Source organism: Chionomys nivalis, chromosome 1, assembly GCF_950005125.1.
Source record: "Chionomys nivalis chromosome 1, mChiNiv1.1, whole genome shotgun sequence".
Taxonomy (NCBI): domain Eukaryota; kingdom Metazoa; phylum Chordata; class Mammalia; order Rodentia; family Cricetidae; genus Chionomys; species Chionomys nivalis.
Window position 1 is genome coordinate 63,522,785 of NC_080086.1, and position 19,197 is coordinate 63,541,981.

Sequence of the window (19,197 nt, forward strand, 5' to 3'; positions counted from 1 at the left end):
AGGTACAGGCAAGGTGAGAGACGGTGTATGTGTGATGCTAAAAAAACATTTAGACAAATCATTGAACTTGGATTTGACAGTCTAGCTTGAGAGCCGTTGGGGAGCCTCGTGTTGAAAAGCTTTGGTGGGAAATTCCTGCCTTTTGGATCATTTCAGTGTAAAGCCTCTCCTGCACTTTCACCCAGCGACCCTTACAAGTGACATCCAAGTCCTTGACAGCATCTGCTCTGTCTCCACTTGCTGTCCTCATTTCTCCCTCTGAGCTAAGGAGCCCAGTGGAAGAGGATCCAGTTGGGCGAGATGAGTGTTGAATCCGAGCTCCCTGTGCATCCCTAGCAATGGGCTTAACCTTGGATGAACAGAGGCTCCATAAAAGGAGCAGACAAAGATTAAGCGTGTGCACACCCCATGGCCCAGCATCTGCATGGAAGTGGCCTCCAGCGCTGTCTGCCAGGCCCATCTGTGGTCCACACTCTTCATATTAGAATCAAAGACACAGTGGGGCTACTGAGTCAATACTTACCCCATTCTCCTGCTGTACAGATGAAGAAGGAACCAGAGACATCGCCAAGGCTTACTCTTAGACCTCAAGGTGCTTTCCTTTGACCTCCCTCCTCTGAATTCCTTGGCTGTGGACTCTGTGTCCGTCATACTTCCTGTCTCTTTGACAAATGCCTTGGGGAGCAGGCTAGAAGGAGGGAAGTTCATATGGGCTCATGGTGGCAGAGGTTTCGTGCCCTGCTACCTCCACTGTTCTCAGACTGTGCTGAAGTAGAGCTTCCTGACCTAACGTGCAGTGTAGTGATGCTTCTTGCCTCCTGGTGGGTAAGAAACAGAGGCAGCATCAGGCAGGGACTGGAGACCTGGTAGAACACCAAGAAAACACCCCCAAGTAACCCACTTCCTCCACCTAGGTTCCATATTCCACAGTTTCCCTACCTCTCAGCAGACTGTTCAAATCTTGACTCTATCAGTAGTTTGAGCCATCCATGAAGGTGGTGTCTCTTGATCCAGTCTGAAGCCCAACCTCGGAACACTGCTTACATCAGCTTCAAAACATAAGATTTCAAGGAGATGCTCCATATCCAGACCATAGCAGATCCCTTGTGTGCAGGAGACAAGACTGTCTCCGAGTTTTGTTTCTGCAACAGTCCAAGGGCTGTTAACAGTGCCAGGTACACTCTTGAATAAGGAGGGGAGGAGTATTGTTTTCAAATGGTGCTGGGGAAACTGAATATCTTCATGTAAAGAATGAAACTAGATCCATATCTCTCACCCTGAACAAAAATAGATTCCAGAGGATCAAGGACCTCATTTGAAGACTTGAAACTCTGAAACTGATATAAGATATATGCATAGGTAAAGACTTTCTGCACAAGACTGTGGCTACTCGGGAAGATAAAGCAAATGATTAACAAAAGGGGCCTTGTGAAATTCAATGCTTTTGAATAGTGAAGGAAGCTGTCAATCAAGTAAAGAAGTAATCAATAGAATCAAATAAAGCCTTTGCCAGCTACAGACCTATAGGAGAAGCAACATCCAAAGCATACAAACAACTCAAAAATTAATCATCAAGAAAAGAAAAACTAAGAAAAAATGGGCTATGAAATTGAACAGACAGTTCTAAAAAAAAAAAACTATCTGAGGAATACAAATCAAAACTACTTTGAAACTCTGTCTCATCCTAGTCAGAGTGGCTGTTACCAAGAAAACAAATTCCAGCGAGCATGTGTGGAAGGGAGAAGTCTTATCTACTGGTGTTGGAGTGTAAACTGATGCAGCTATTATGAAATCACTGTGTGGGTTTCTCAAAACCTGAATGATGATTTTATTTATTCCTTAAATAGCACACTGTGGGGTAGAGGTAACCAATATAAAAATGGGTTACTAGCGTAATATATCACTGCTGACTGCAGAGGGTCTTTCTGAGTTGAAATCCTTTATTTCCCTTTGTTCTGACCCCCTCACCTTCCTAAAAATAATTCTTACTCTTCACCCTTTCATTGAGCTCCAGACCTATGCTTCATTCCCATCACGCTCAGGAAGTAGCCCCATTTCCTGGCCACTGAGAGCCTAGAGGGAAGCAGACAGATGTCCCCTTAGCACCCAGTCCTACCCCGAAGAGTGGCATGCTTGTCCTTCCTGCATCCATGATTACCAACTGCCCACCTTTAGGGCCATTCTCCCACTTTGTCCATTCCATGCCATTGACTCTAGACTCCTGGATGCCTTTGTTCCTCTTCTAACTTCTGCTTTCTTGCTGACTCCCTCCTGTCTGTCTAATCTCCATTGCTTCTCCCCTCTGCTAAAGCAGTCACAGCAAAAACCCCAATCAAAGACACTTCAGACACATAGAAATAATGGAAAGTTCATTCTAAGAGTAGCCAAAGCTTTGGTAGGAGTTAAAAGACAAGATCTGATTTATGTTTCATGATAAATAACTTGGGGAGCAGCATGGAGAATGCAGCAGAGTCAGGGGTAATGCTACAAGACAGCCGTGATGGGCAGGCAACTGAGCCTCGGGCCTGAAGCTAAGCAATGAAAAGAGGTCTGTGTGTTCAAGAATCATTATCAGCTCAGCTCTGTGAGGTCAGTGCCTTGTGAAGACACAGCTTGGTGCTCCGCTGGTTGACCAGTTGGCCTCTTGACAAGCGCCCTGCAGGATGGCAGTGAGTTGCCAAGCGTTGTGTACGCTGCCAGCGCTTCTTGCCAGTCTTCACATGAGACCGCCCTATTACCCAGAGAGTGAATTTTACACTGAAAGTTTTTGAGTGCTGAATAAATCATGTAGCCACTGAGCAGAAGAGACTCTCTGTGGCCCGGCCACCCCTCTTCCCTCAGAGGCAGCTGAGGAGGAGCTAAGTGAACAGCGATTCTTCTGAGATACTCCCTTCTTCTAGAGAGGCTGTCAGACTTAGGTGATAGGATTCCCCATTTCACAGACACTTTGTAGACAAGTTCCCTTTGGGGAAGGCCTTGGTTGGGATGGAGTTCCTCTTTCTTACTGTGATATACCCACTCTGCAACAGTGTCCTGCCAGAAGGGAGACACAGCAAGCACCTTTGGTTCAGAGCTTCAAGGTGGCCATTGGAAAAACTCTTGCCACATCTACTAGGACTCCATCTAGGTGGTGTCTCAGTCCTGGGAGCCATGACACAAAGCCAAAAACAGGAAGGAAGCTGGGAAGGGACTAACCTGCCTAGGGTGTTCTCTCTGGCCTAACTGAGTTTCTCTCCTTTCTAGCCCACAGCTAAGGATGTCCTTCATTGTCTTCTCCACTCGAGGGACAACCTTAATGAAGCTAACTGAGGACAGGTAAGGGGACTCCGCCCATGTCATTTCAAAGTCTGTCCTGATTAGCCCTGAGACTTGAGCCTCCTGGCATCTCAGGCACCCGTCTATCTAACATCTATCTCTTAACTCAGCCTTGACATTTGCATCTGGGCCTTCTGCTGGCTCGCTCTGCGGTAGCTTCCGATGACATTTCCTGACACTGGTGAGATGTTTTAAATGACTGGACCATGTTGAGATGAGCCTTGCATTTGAATGTTAACTTCATCTACTGAGTTGGAGCAAAATTTTGGCCAATTTGGTTCTTTAGGGATTGGATTTATTTGGTAAGCTAGAGTTTTGGAAATGCAGTAAATACTCCACTTGGGAGATAAGAGTCTGAAATGTGTCCCTGTGTGACTGTCAAGGAGGAAAGTTGTGGCACAAATAAATAGAAGGAAAGTTTGATCAAGTAAGGGAAAATGTCAGTTTTAACAAACATTCTCAGGGATTTAACCATGTTCCATGTCACACATGAAGACCATTGGTGACTAACACACACCACTTATTCCTAGTTATCATGATGCATGGGAGGGGCTACGGAAAGTCTCCTCACATTCAAGTCACTGAATACTTTTTCTGAAAAATGTGGCATGGTTCACCTGAGGGAAGCCCTGTGGCATGGTCCACCTGAGGGAAGCACTGTAGGAACGTGGGATTCCTGGATGCCTTAAATATAGGTGTACTGGAAAAAGAAATGGAAGTAGGGCAAGGTTTAATCCATCTTTTTGTTGCTCTGACAAAATGCCACAGATTTGATACTTTATAAAGTGAATAGGTTTATTTAGCTCACATTTCTGGAGAGTCAGTATCTGCACATCAGATGTGGCTCATGACATCACAGCAGCTGAGACCACATGGCAAGATGGAACCCAGAGAGTCAGTGGCTAGCCCCACTCTCCATACACTTAACTTGGGAAGAGTCTGCATTCTGCAAGTTATTTTAATCTTCTCTAGGGCCATCCTCCAGTGATGCAGCTGCTTGCCCTAGGCCTTACCTCCTAGCATCTTCACAGAGGGCCATATGTGAAGTGCACAGCCCTCAAGTCAAACCATAGCAAGCGTAAGAAGCCTGGAAGATGCCAGCTGATAACATCCTTTTATAGAGACAAGAATAAAATTAACCAATTTTCTGGCTTGGACCAGTAAGTCTAAACCTTTACCCACGGCTCTCCTTGCCTGGGATTCTGCCTTTCTTCTCAACATGCTGCCCAGAAACCCCATTTTTGAAAAAGTGTATGTCATTCCCTCTTCACAGAGGACGGAAGACCATGCCTCCTTCCCATGGACACCAAACAGAACCCAGACTCGGCCCAGGCCCTCCTGTTTCCCCTTTTCCTTACACATTCTCGTTAAAGAAAGACGCCTCCTTTGGGGTTGGCCAAGCACTTTGAGAAGCTCCAAGGAAGGACCTAGCCTTGTGAGAGAGCCGGGGTCCTACTCAGTCTTTGGATACCATCCTTCAGCAGGCCTGGCTTCTGCTCAGAGATGGGCAACTAAACAAGGAGTCTTGCTGATGCTGCCACACCCTCGTCTTCCACCCTGGACCAGGTGACCTGAGAGCACACAGCTAGGACAGTGAGCTGGAAATGGCTCACAAAGTCAGCCAGTTTTTTCCTCTGGTCACTGACTGGACTCCTACATGAAATAAGAAGAAACTCTGGAGCTAATCCAGGACTGTGGATGTAAGCACCCATGTGGGGGGTGTCTGTCTCATCAGTCCAGTGCAGAACCAGATTTCACCTGTCCTTTCCATCCTGCTGGAGCTGTGGCATCCTGACATCACTTCATGCCAATGAATATGTCAGTGTGACCAAGAGATAAAGGCCATGCAGCTCTATAGATGCTCTAAGTCACTGCCACAGCTGTTAGGCAGCTGGCCAGGGCAGGTAGCAGACAGATAGACACGATCAGGATGCCACACTGACAACGTTCCTCTGAGTCTCCTTGGAGTCTCCATTGTTTGTGCCTCAACTTCATTACCACTAGTTTCTTTAGCACCCCGACTTTGCGGAAGGCTGTGAGCCTCCGGGGGTGACTGCATGACCTAGTCAAGCGTGGGCCTGACACACACCCAACCTTATCACGTACAGAGGAGACTAGTGGTCACACTCACGTGCCCTAGGGAGACAGGGTGCAAGGATCGAGTTTTTTGATCCAGTTTTAACTTGTCTTACAGTGGTTTGTTGGATTCTGGAATTGAAGCACGATTAATAAAAGCTCAGAGAGAAAAATTGGGGTTCAACCTGAAGGTCAGAAAAGCAAAGCAACCAGCTCTTACCTCTACCTCAGTCTGAAATGGTGATTCTGCCTCCAGGAATCTCTGAATGAGATTGTGCCTGAGAGCTGTATCCTCCAATCTTATATTCCTCTCTAGGGCTGGGATTGAAGGCGTGCACCACTGGGAATAGAGGCGTGTGTTATCCCTGCCTGTTCTGTAAGGCTGACCAGTGAGGCTGTTTTACTCTCTGATCTTCAGACAAGCTTTATTTACTAAAATACAAATGAAATATTACTACAGGGAATCTCGGTCTCTTCTGAGAGCATCTGCTCTTCTCAGCATCCCTCTGAGACAGTCAAGGATGCACTGATATACCCAATCTGTATTTGAGGACTTTTATGGAGTTTTAAAAGAAACCTGTGAAGAGAAAAGGGCACCAGGCTGGAGAGATGTAAAATGCTTGGTTTGCCAATGTGAGAACCTGAGTTTGGAACTCCAAGTCCACGTTACCAAGGCAGACTGAGTGTGCCTCCTATCCCAGCCATGGCGGGATGGGGGTAAGAACAGGTAGATTGCCCGGAAGTTCAGCACCCACCTAGCCAGCCTGCTCAGCAAAGCTAGGTGAGATCCGTCCTAAGGAAGGCACCTGAGGACCAGCACACACTCCCACACATCCTGTGCACGTGCACACCCATGCCTACACTTGAACTCCCACACATCCTGTGCACGTGCACGCCCATGCCTACACTTGAACTCCCACACATCCTGTGCACGTGCACACCCATGCCTACACTTGAACTCCCATACACTTCCACACAAAAATACAGGGCATTCATTGGTCAGGAAAGATTCTCATTTTAACAAGATGAAAACATATGTTAATCAAAAAGCATAATATTGGAGATATATTAGAAATGATATGTTCATGGATCCAAATGAAGAAGTAAAGTGAAAACGGCTGCGTGCTGAGGCATAGTAAATGAACCACAATGAGAACGATGGCGTAGTCCTCTCCGGTTTCTCACGGTGTGTCATTAAGTCCTTATTTTGTGTGCAGTTACGGCAGCGATTCCTAACCACTGTAAAACTTTCTCATCTTTAGCTCTCAACAGTTTGATGATGATGCAGGGGAGGGGTTGGGCAGAGCGTATTGAGTCTGTAAAGTGGTTTCTAGATCTGGCAAGTTTACAACCCCGCTTGCACAAGCTGTTTGTTCGTTTGTTCTGTAGCGTTCACTTTCTGCTCTTTCTGGGAGTCCCACGGTGCAGGTGAAGACATCTCCGTGTTGCTGCACACGGGCCTAAAGTTGGTTTAGATCTTTCCCAGTCCTTCTTTCTGTTCTTGGTGGATGATCTCTGCTCCCGGGTCAGTGCTCACTCCTCCCTCTGTCATCTTCCTTCAGCCGTTCAGCTCCTGTGCCGAATCCTTTATTACAGACATTTACTTTTTCAGTTCTAAACTCTTGAAACTTCCATGCCTCTGTCAAGTATTGTTTCATCTCCATTCCAAGTGTCCACAGTGAGCTCACAGGGTGGTCAATGTAGCTGTGTTCCAGTTTCTTAGGACTGGCATCACTATCACCGCTCCCCATGAGAGCTGATCATGTTTTTAGGTGTGTTTATTTGTTGAGTAAGTTTTTAGAATGTGGCTTTATTTTTATATTGCTTACACCTTGGGGTTTTTTGTTTTCCTTTCTTTGCTTCAGTTTTCTGTAACCTGGGCTCAGGCCACTCCTCTATCTTTAGTGTGGACAGAGGTTTCAGTGTCCTCTCTGTTAGTGAACCCAGGCTGTTTGGAACCTACCTCGGTGCAGCACCCGAGTGACCTTGAGACCTCCAGCTTCGGCCACAGACTTAGGAGTCGCCAGAAACACCCCAGAATGAGCCAAAGAGGGGGTGTCTGTTGGCATTTTGGTCAGATAGGTTGCCGAGAGGCAGCCATCTTCTGATGCAAAGCCAGAGTAGGAGGCTCCTCTCCCCAGGATTCCCAGAAATGGGGATTTTTTTCTCAGCCTTTTCAAGACACTTCAGCTACCACATGGAACTGATTGTCAGGTTAAGACCACAAGAGAAAAGAGAAAGTAAAAATCTGAAACTCACTTGTGTGGGCCATCTTTGGGGGGTTTTGACTCCTCTCAGTTTTGTTCATTTTCTAACCCTTCCTGTGGCTGCTGTTCTGTGACAAGTTGTGGCAGGCCGTGACAGGCTGTGGCAGGCCGTGGCAGGCTATGGAAGGCTGTGGAAGGCCGTGGAAGGCTGTTGCAGGCTGGAAGTCTGTGGCAGGCTGTGGCAGGCTGTGGCATGCCATGGAAGACTGTGGAAGACTGTGACAGGCTGTGGAAGGCCATATCAGGCCATGGAAGAGTGTGGAAAGCCGTGGAAGGCTGTGGAAAGTCATGGCAGGCCGTGGCAGACTGTGGAAGACTGTGGAAGGCTGTGGAAGGCTGTGGCAGGCTGTGGAAGGCCATGGCAGGCAGTGGAAGACTGTGGAAGGCTGTGGAAGGCAGTATCAGGCCATGGAAGAGTGTGGAAAGCCGTGGAAGGCTGTGGAAAGTCATGGCAGGCCGTGGCAGACTGTGGAAGGCCGTGGTAGGCTGTGGAAGGCTTGGGCTTTCCTTCCTTTCCACAAATGAGGGCACTGAGATTCCGGAAGTTCACTGAGGTCTATTAACAGGCTAATGGCAGAACTCATTTCTGATCTCTGGATTCTGAACTTGGTTGAATCAGAGCCTGTGTCAGATCATGTCCCCTTCCACGGTTGCTCAGCTTCCTCATTTTAAACAAGCCAAGATCTATGGGCCACTCATTAGCATAGTAGCATGTCCAGTGCTGACTGAAGTATTGTAGTACAGCAGTGTTGCGTTACCAACTACAGACGAGGCCCTGAAACTTCTAGTCTTAATCGTGACGTTCTGGCTATGAGATCGTGTCCAAGGAGTCTATCACTTTAGCGGAAACCCAGAGGCCACCAAGGGCCCTTGTGTTGTCTGTTAATGTGATCATATAGTTTTTCTTTGTTTTTACATACCATGGGAGTAGAAACCATTAAAAAGATTTTAAAATGCTGGCTGATTTTCACATTTCTGGTTGTATTTGGTTATGCTGTGTTCTTTTCCTGTGAAAAGAATATATTATTCTTATTGTACATTATTCAAAAAGTTAGCATTCTTATTCATAATCACTGTTATTACTTACTACTTTTGCTTATGGCGATTTGTATTTTTTTTTAATTTAAGTTTTGCCCCAAGTTATTGCTATGTAAGGCATGGGGCCAACGTTTGCCATTTCCTGTGCTGGGAACCGGCTTCCCAGCACTGCTGTGGAGCAACCTCTTAACCAGCCATGTAGAAGTGGCCTGGGTGGACTCGGGCACTGCTTTCTGCTCCGTTATGGTTCCACTTTGTTTTCCTGCAGTTCTACACCCAACCACGTTGTTTTAATTAGTTTCAACATCTGGAGGACCAGTCTTTCCTCATTTCTAATATTGAGCAAAGATCTCCTTGGTCTTTAGTGGATTTTTCCAACCATGTGCTTTTAGGTTTTTCTTTAGTGTTCCAAATATCCGTGGGGTTTGCATCCGAGTCCTCTGGGAGGCCTGGTCCTGGCACCAATGGCATTCTTACCCCACAGCAGTCGCTGTTATTTCAGGGTGCTTAGCACTTCTGGGGATGTCCTCCAGGAAGATCTGGGGTTCTTTTTCCTAAGTTGCATTCAGTGTTGGTTAAGTCTTTTCCCACTATGAGCGGAACATATCCTGTTACATCACCTAGTTTTATTAGCGCTCACAGGCATGGTGGGCTTGGTGTTTGGAATCCACGGGCTTCATAAGCAGCATCTAATTGTTATAGGAGCATCCATGGGACTTTAGCACCAATAATCAGTTCAGCCTGCAACTCCAGAAGTAACTTAAAAAATAATTTTTTGAGGGGAAATTGCTGGTTTTTACAAAACTTTTTCTTCTATCTTCCTCTCTGTCTCTGTCTCTGCCACCCACTTCTTTCTCTCTCTGTCCCTGTCCCCCACTCTTCCTTCTCTTGGGTATTGTGGGTGGAACTTAGGGCTTGGACATGCTAGCTAACTGCTCTATCACTGTGTCACTGTGTCACCAAGCCACATCCCTGGCCCTGTACAGTTGTACACACACACACACACACACACACACACACACACCACACCACACCACACACGCATACACACACACACACATACTCCCTTTTAATGAAATATTTTATTAGCTCAAACTTTCTCAGTTACCTAATGGTTTATTTCTTAAATTTATCAACACTTCTGTTTTGTATGTTTTATTCAATTTTATGGTTCATTATTTTATATTACCATTATGGATTCTCATTTCCTCTGTTTCGCCCTTTTGTTGCCATCTTGAGATGAAAGGAATTAGTTTTGGTATCTTATCTTTTCTTAATAATAAAAGCTGGTGTTGATATAAATAGAACTGAATTCAGATCTGTTGAAGTTGAACCTCATTCTGCTGGTGTGTCTTGTTCTCCGAGCTAGCTTCAGACTCATCTGCAGGTATAACAGCCTTACTCTTGCTGGGTAATGATTCAGGAAGGTGTTCCCTTGTGATTTTGTTTACCCTTCCCTCAGGTCTTAGAAGCAACTTTTTTCAAAGAAGACAACTAGGATAATAATTTCATTTGGGGTGTTAGTTTCTGCTTTCTTAGTTTTGCTGATGGACTGCCAAGTGATCATTGTGCTATATACCCCACAACCCCTAGCTCCATGATTTTCTTTCCCAGAACCTTTTGGGAGTTTTTTCCTTTATCTCAAATATTTTTAAAAAATTATTAACATGATATATCTGGGTCTGAGTCATCTTACTTATGTGTATGGTATCTAAGCCATTCTATCTGACACTTAAACTTCCTCCAGTCAACACCTTTTTCTTCTGTTATTTATCATTACTCCTTTGCTCTGCTTGTTAGCACTCTGACCTGCTCAAGTTCTCTTTTATGGTCTAAACATATGTTTAATCTGTCTTTTTTTATCATGTCTGTGTGCGCACATGAATGTAAAGGCCAGGGAGGGACATTGGCATCTTTCTCCATTTCATTCCAACACTTTTTATTTAAATTTGTTGAGATTCTCTTTATTTTTATGTGAATGGGCTTGAGGCAGGTCCCTTCACTGAATCTGGAGCCAGCAGATTCAGCTAGTCTGACTAGACAAAGAGCCCCAAGCAACTGTTTGTCTCTACCGTCATAGACCTGGGATTACAGGTGCATGTCAACATACCTGGTACCCTCTCTAGACCCATGACCCACCAGGGGGTTACTGATTTCAACCTCTCCCATGACCCACCACTGGGTAGTTGGGTTAAGACCCCTCTCCAGGCCTCTCACTGGGTGGCAGGTTTAGGATCCATCCCCTGTGGAAGCTCAGTCCATCCTCCTGTGACCTGGAATGAGAGGATGTGTCTTCCTCCGTCTCAGCAGCTCCGTTTCCTGCAGGGATTCTAAGATCTGGGGCTTGACACGCCTGCTTGCTTTCCTTCAGGCTGTAAAGACCATTTGCTGGATCCTGGTATTTAGCTGTGTCTGTGATGCTCTGGAAAGGGCACTGAGGGTTAGACATGTATTCCTAAAGGACTGGTTTGGACTGTGAATCTCGCCTTTCTTCCAAACTTTCCCAGATTCAAACACAAAGCCAACAAAACAGCCGTGGGTCAGAGGATTATCATATCTTATTCAGCCCACTGGCCTCGTTTTACCAGTCAGGAAAAGGATTCCCAGATGGACCGGGTTGCTGTGCTGCTCCGTTCATGTACTCGGCGCCAGATTTTAGTCACAAATTTAAGATTTTATCTCAGTTATTTTTTCCCTAATGCATATAACCTTCTCTGTCTACCTGTGTCTACTGTGTGCTGCCTTCCGGTCTGTCTGTCATCTATGAGATGCTTACATGGAACCACATATGTGTATAATATTAATATGTGGGGGTACCTACATATATTCTCCAATAAGTGTTTACCGTGTGCCAGTAAATAGATTTTCTTCAGCTATTACCAGGGAAAGTAATGTCTACCCGTGGGGCTCTCTTTAGAACTGCATTTGTTATTATATCATATTATAGGTGGGGGTACCCAGGCAGAGGAGACTCAAGGCCATTGTGCTGTATAACTGTGGGAACCTGGACTGGAGCCCAGGAAGCACAGCCTTGTGCCCTTGTGTTGATGACTCTACTTGAGAATTTCCCACTATTTTACTATTAGGAAGTTTTAAATTTAAGAAAAGAGGGCTACACAGTTCAGCGCCCCAACCCCCTGACTGCTTCAGAGAAAGAGTTCCCTGAAGCCTGTGTGGGCATTTCCTCTTGTGCCTGAGAGCTCAGCCGTCCTCAGCAGGAAGAGCTGTGTTGCCGAGTTAGCGGAGCGGTGAGAAGGGTAGGCTGAAGACCTTGCTGTTGCTTCAGCAAGCAGAAGGGAAGCCAAGAACATCCAGCGTGCAGTGTGGGCAGAAACCTCTACCCTCCTGTGCCACTCTCAGCTACTCCAGCTTGCTCCAGCACCCAGCTTGACCATGCTCTGGAAACATCTCTTGGTTCTGGAGCAGAGTGATTCCATGTTGCTATTCCTGAGAGACTGGGTTCTAAATAAATCCCTCTTTAAATTTTAAAATAAGAGGGGAGAGGAGTTTTGGATATTTAGTGTTTGGAAGAACTTGAATATGCCACTTTTTCTCTCTCTGTAAAATGTTGGAAGGATTCATAGTGCAAACGTGCTATTAATGCTCCATGAACATTGGTTACTACCACGAATGCTCAGTGAACAGTGGTTACTATCATGAGTGCTCCGTGGACAGTGGTTACTATCGTGAGTGCTCTGTGGACAGTGGTTACTATCATGAGTGCTCCGTGGACAGTGGTTACTATCGTGAGTGCTCTGTGGACAGTGGTTACTATCATGAGTGCTCTGTGGGCAGTGGTTACTATCATGTGTGCTCCGTGGACAGTGGTTACTATCCTGAGTGCTCCATGGACAGTGGTTACTATCCTGAGTGCTCTGTGGACAGTGGTTACTATCCTGAGTACTCCATGGACAGTGGTTACTATCCTGAGTGCTCTGTGGACAGTGGTTACTATCATGAGTGCTCCATGGACAGTGGTTACTATCATGAGTGCTCCATGGACAGTGGTTACTATCATGGTTGTTGCCAGTACCTTTGATCAACAGCTCAGGGTCGTCTTAAATCCTCCCCCGCAAACCTCACACCATCACAGTGTGTCCAACAGCAAATTCCTAGTGAGTCCTGGATATCTCTGGTGCATCCTTTTCTGAAGTATTGAGCATTGGCAGGTCTATCCTTACATACAGGGATACAGGTAGAAAATACTTCTTCAGCGTAAGGCTAGATAAACGCCGTTTTCTCCCTGCCTAGTGATTTTGGCGAGAGTTCTTCCTGAGAAGAATGCACAGGCCTCGTGTTCACAGTATGTTTGTCTACGTCTCCCAGCCTCAGTCACGGTAACGCTGAGTGGAGAGACTCTCCCTGGAGCCATGAGACAGCTCCTCAGACGCACCTTTGAGAATGCTGTGAGCCAGTGTTTCCTGCTCTCCCTCTGGAATCTTCTGTGAATAGGATAAAGTAAAATTGCCCTCTCGAACCCCAAGCTGACATTGATATAGCAAGACACTGCCAACAGAAAGACATTTCTTCCAAGTTTTCAATTACATAAAAATGTAATATGTCTGTTGAAGCCCGTGTGGGTCCAACATAGATAGTTATCTTCCCGAACTGGGACTGGTACGGAGTCGCGAGGAATACTCAGACACAGCTTACATGATCATGATGGAAGGGCGTCTCAGGGTCTTTTCTCCTGACCATCTCCTGAAGATCCCCCCCTTGTTTATTATCCAAACACCTTATATATCATCACATAAATTGAGCGGGAAAAGACATTAGGCTGTCTCCTAGGTAACCAGGTGAATGGCTTTAGTCACATCCGCATATGGATGCTAGCTGTCATGTAGGCCATGAATTAGCATCTCTATAAGACTTCCTCCAAATTACCAAGAAATAAGCACCAAACATCCTGACCAGTTTCAGCCAACACCTCTCCTCATGAGATCTACATTTCTAACAAAAGAAATTAGGAGCAGCACGTCCTGACTATTGTTAACCAGAGACAGCTTGTCTGCAGAGCTACGTGATCAGCTCAGACTGGGCTGTTATACCATGCAGAAATATGGGCCTACATATGCCAATGTTTGCATTTATGTAAGTGATGATGGATGGCTTTTCAAACTTTGGAAAACCATACTTCAGTGTGGGGGTGTATGTCCCCCCCGCCTTGGCTGCAGTGCTCTGGGATGCACCCAGTTGGGGAACTGCAAACGAAGAGAACGGCTGTGCCCAAGCCTCGACTCTAGGCTCTAATGTGGACTTGCCGGTGTCTGCTCTCCTGTGCCCACCACAGGATGCAGCGATGAAGCTGCTATGAATTAATATATGGAAAATGCCCATCAGAGATTCTAACTCATTACAGGTACTCAGGAAATGCCACTCGTCCTTCATGTTGTAAATATAAAAAGGGCAAAAGTGGACATTTCTGATGTCTGGCTGAAGGCAGGAAGGCAATGTCAGCATAGTTAGAGGACCAAGAATGGCTGCCTCCCAAATCTTCCATAGTCAGATGCGTGGATACACTGTGCCACTGGCCCCAACTGTGACTGCATTCTCACATCCAGGGACACAAGGTGAATCAAAGTCTCTGCCCACACCACCCCACTCCCTGCAAAATCCTGGTCAAGCCAGATGGTGACACTGTCATCTGAGCTGTCACTCTTGCTGCAGTGGGGACAGGGGGACCTGCTAAACCTTGCATTTATGGCTGACCCTGACAGGCCCCAAACATAACCCCCAGGTTCCTCTTCTGGTGTTCATTCCAGCAAGTGTTTAAATGGTTGACCATTTGGGGCGTGAAAATGTATAGAGAAAAGGATCACAAACACCCTTTTCACACCACTAGGCTTGAGAAATAGAATGTCACAGGGGACGCTTCCTGGGGGCACAGTCTCTGTCTCCTTCCACAAAAAGAATTGCTGCCTTGAGCTTGGAGTTTGTCATCTCCATGAACGTGTATACTTTTATATCCCCAGAAACAATATACTTTCATATTGAACTACATATTTAATAATGAATAAATGTGTTTGTGTGTGTTGTATGTTGTGGGGGTGGCAAGTTATGGATACATATGTATATGTGGGTCCAGGCCAGAGGTCAACCTTGGAGGATCTCTCCTTGGTGTCTAACCCTGAGCCCCAAGGATCCATGTGTTCCTGCTACCTTAATGTTTGGATTTCAACCACATGCTGTCATGCCTAGCTTTTCACCTGTGTTCTGGGATCAAACTCAGGGCCTTACTTGTAGCAAGCACTTAATCAATTGGGCATGCTCATCTCCTTGTGAGGACTGGGCTGGGCAGAAGCAGGGACTTCTTGTGCTCTGTGATGGGGGGGTGAATGAGTGGGCTGCTCAGTAAGGGAGTATTTTCACCATTACTGGTTAATCTTCAAAGGCAGTGTGGTGCGTGAGCTTAACTTCCACTGTGATTGGAATTCTCAGTGCCCCACTCCCTCCGGCTTCTTGGTTCTTTCCTCTAATTCTGTCTTTGTAGATCCTTCCTGCCCACATGCGCCTTGTGTGTTGTGTTATCCAGATAGATCTAGCATACTTCTACCCTCCCCCTCGAGCTCAGCTTGGCTACAGAATGTAGACAGAGATGTTTGTGGTGGAGAACTATAGCCTTCACTGTCCAGGGGAAAATTCTAGAAACAATGCGTAGGTCTTAAATTGTGTTCGTTTCTCAGTATGTGAGGATGTCCAACAGCAGTCCTCTGTCTTCCTCTGAGTCACTGTTTACTTAGTGTGTCTGTGCTGTATGCATTACCCATCCATTGGCCATCTTGTTAGTAGCTGTCTTCATCATGAGATGGCTGGAGTGGGACCATCTTGCCTTTGTTAAAATAGTTCTCATTCTATTTACTGTGACTCTAATGGACAGAAATAGCGGTGCTGGCTATCTGAATATTCCAAAGAAAAGATAAAGACAAGAACAAATTTATCAGAGAATCGTGAAGACCAAAAAAAAAAAAAATGTTGCTAGTTTTCTTATCACACCTCAGACTTTGAGAGTTCTAGTCCTGCTCACAGTGCACTGACATGGGAGGACGGTGAATTTGAGGATGGCCAGCTAGATCCGAAAAGGTGCTCCAAGCAGTCAGGATTATGCCAGAGAGCACCAAGTCTCTATGGCGACTTCAGCAAGAGATCTCCTGGGGCCAGTGCCACCACAGCTCACTGTAGGTAAGGAATGAAGTCAGAGAGCCGTGAATAAGACTGAACTAAAACTGTAAACAGCAGTGGATGGGCTGGGCTTGCACACACGGGAAATGGAAGTGCACAGAGACTTGGAGCATCTCCTGGGCGTCGTAGCATATCTCAACAGAAGTACGGCGTCTGTTATATTTTAAAGCTTCATAAATAAGTGAAATAGATTACAATAGTAGCAAAAATGAGAGTGAATGATATTGATGTGAAGTATTTCATTATATGGGGAAAGGCATAAGATTAATAAAATGTGTATTGAAGTACAATGATCAGCTGGGGAAAAAGGCTGATGATGGAGAGACACCCACAATAGAGAGCTCTGTTTGTAAAGGCGAGCGGTGTTTGCTGAAATATCAGGAGGTACTTGATCAAACAAAAGAATGTACAAGAGAAACAAAAGAACTGGCCATTGCAGATAAATAGCAAGCCAACACAGACTTCATCCCAACTGTGCTAATATTTACATTAAACAGAAATTGACCAGCCAGGCGGTGGTGGCGCACGCCTTTAATCCCAGCACTTGGGAGGCAGAGGCAGGCGGATCTCTGGGAGTTTGAGGCCAGCCTGGTCTACAAGAGCTAGTTCCAGGACAGGCTCTAAAAAACCACAGAGAAACCCTGTCTCGAAAAAGCAAAAAAAAAAAAAAAAAAAAAAAAAACAGATATTGACCGACATATTTCGACCAAAGTCCAAGGATGCCACACTAGAGAAAGTTGCAAGAGCCAACCTATCATTAGTGTGCTGGGTTTCCTGGACCATTCATCCAGCTGCCTTTCTCTAGAGGATGGACTGAGGGTGGCCTCGGTTGCCAAGGGTGGCACATCTGTGTCTTAGGGTTTCCATTGCTGTGATGAAACACCATGACACAAAAGCACCGTGGGGAGGGAAGGGTTAATCTCCTCCGTGCATTCTCAGATCATACTGTATCACCATAGGAAATCACAGGAGAAGGAGCCCAAGGAAGGAAGCAGGAGGCAGGAACGGAAGCAGAGGCCACAGAAGAAAGCTTCTTATGGCTCGCTCAGCCTGCTTTCTTATGTTCCTCAGGACCACCTGCCCAGGGCTGGCACTGCCTCCAGTGGGCTGGGCATTCTGACATTAATCAAGAAAATGCCCTACAGACTTGCCTACAGTGTGGAGGCATTTTTCTCAATTGAGGCATTGAGACTTCTCTTTCCAAATAATTCTAGGTATAAAAAAAAAAGATTAAAAAAAAAAACACAACCAGGATCTGGGACATTCTCAGAAGGTTGCGAGATCACATGCTTTGCTTCGAGGCTGCAGCATTTGAAGATGGCAAACCCAGAGAACAGAGTCCTGGGTATTGTGTTTGCTGATGTCTTCCAGGCGGAAGCAAGTCACAGAGCCAAGCGCAAAGCAGCGTGGGAAGGGACAAGAGGCAGGGGTACCCAGAGGTTGAGGACATTGTTAGGGCAGTCTTCTACACACAATGCCATATTCCAAGCAATGCATGGAGTAAATGACAGCAATTGGCTAAGGGAAAGAGTAGAAGATACGCATTGTGTAAACATTAACCATAAAACTTGGAATGGCTATATTAATATTACACAAAGTGGACTTCCAAACAAAAACTGTTTACTGGATAAAGTCCAAAGACCATTTTGTCAAAGTCAAGCTACCGATGAAGAAGAAAGCAGAGGGGAAGTTAGACAGTGTTGCCAGCTGAAACACAATGAAGACTCAGGAATCAGCAGTTGTGGACACGACTCGAGTCAGCGTGCAGGAAGAGCTAGGAAACAGCAAAGGTGTCTCTCAGACGAGAAGTGTGAAGGGTTTAACAGCAGTAACCAGCTTTTCTGTTTTATGAAGCTAAAAAGCAAGTGCTTGCCAATCTCAAAGTAAATAGAGAAAAAGAAGTAAAAGTGCTGAGAATTTTAAAAGAAGGAACTGGTAAACGTTTGATAAGATTGTTTTTTGAGAGAGAACACATAACTTACAAATATGATCAGTATGGAAAGAAGGTCTTGCTATAGAGATAAGAGAAAGCAAGGGGATATTGTCCTTTCTAGAAAAAAATTTGGTAACAGGTTGGACAAGCTCTTCTAGAGCAAGCGCTTCACCAACCCTTGGGGGGTGCCTGAACACCCCATGATCTCGTGTGTTGTAAGCAGTTATTAGTGTTCACTCTAGAACTGGGTGGTGTCAGGATAACAGCAGAAGGTCTTGACCTGGGGGTCTCCTCGTCACACCGCAGCCACAGTCCACCTGGGAATGCTGAGAGTGTTGCTAGGTGATGAATGGTCACACGTGTTTACTGTGTAAGTGAGGCCCCAGAGCTAACAGCTATGACGCCGCCACTGAGAAAAGCCCAGTACCACAGATGCGCCTTCACGGGGAGCTGCTACATTGGCAGTACAGACCTCATGTTGAGTTATCTATTTTTGGGGGAGGTTATTTTAACAAAATTTATGATGGACAGAGTGTAACCCCGAGGAGGATTTCCCAGTGGAGATATAGGAAGTGAGTCCTGGTATGCTGTTCCTTCAGGGCTGATGTCAGCAGACATCAAAACACCACAGCAAGACTACGACCCCAGAAAGTCATCCTCAAGTCCACAGGGGATTCCTCCCATGACCACTTGGCAGCCCACCCTTCTGCTACACGCATGGATTCGCTAGACGCTAAGATAGCAATAGATGAGTAAATAGTGCACGGAAGCTGCTGCACCTACTCATCCAGCAGCTGCCTGCGCCGCGCCAGTCCTTAAGTGTTGTGTTGCAAAAGAAACACGAGATGTGTGACTTGCAAACCCCCAGCTTCTAAGTGGGAACACTGGCCGACAGAGAAACCACCAAGGCAAACAGGACATTTTAATAGCAGCCTCTTATGTAGGACACCCAGCCTCTCGTTTCCTAGGAAGTTAATGTTGCATGGTAATTGAATTTTCCAGAGAGGTCGTCATCCCACTCCTTCGATTTCTAAGACGACATAAGGACTTGCCCCCTTAGCGACAGCTGTCCCAGCATCAGGACAGACCCACCATTCCCAGGCCGGTCTTTCTGCAGATTTCTAGATGCTGTGGGGGCTTAGAGGAAGGTCAGGGAGTGGAGGAAGAGGCAACAAAGCAGGTGACCAGTTAAAAAAGCCAGTGTATGAGAGATGTTTCTAGAGACAAAGGGAGGAAGAGACAGACAGACAGAGGAAGAGAGAGAGACATACAGAGAGAGAGATGCTAAGAGCAATAGCTTAAGAAAATCTTTGTAAAAGAAAAGAAATGGGCCTAGAAGAAAAAGTCCCCTGTTCCCATACTTTATTTGGCAGCAGAAGAATACAGTAA

At 46.0% G+C, this 19,197-nt stretch overlaps 1 protein-coding gene across 1 annotated transcript in view; it reads left to right on the forward strand.

Moving 5' to 3' along the window:
- Positions 1-19,197, forward strand: part of Antxr1 (ANTXR cell adhesion molecule 1) — a 197,312-nt gene that overhangs the window by 24,998 nt on the left and 153,117 nt on the right. Inside the window, exon 3 of the mRNA XM_057766193.1 lies at positions 3,244-3,315. Coding sequence (XP_057622176.1) covers positions 3,244-3,315 — 72 coding nt within the window. The remainder of the gene's footprint in view (positions 1-3,243; positions 3,316-19,197) is intronic.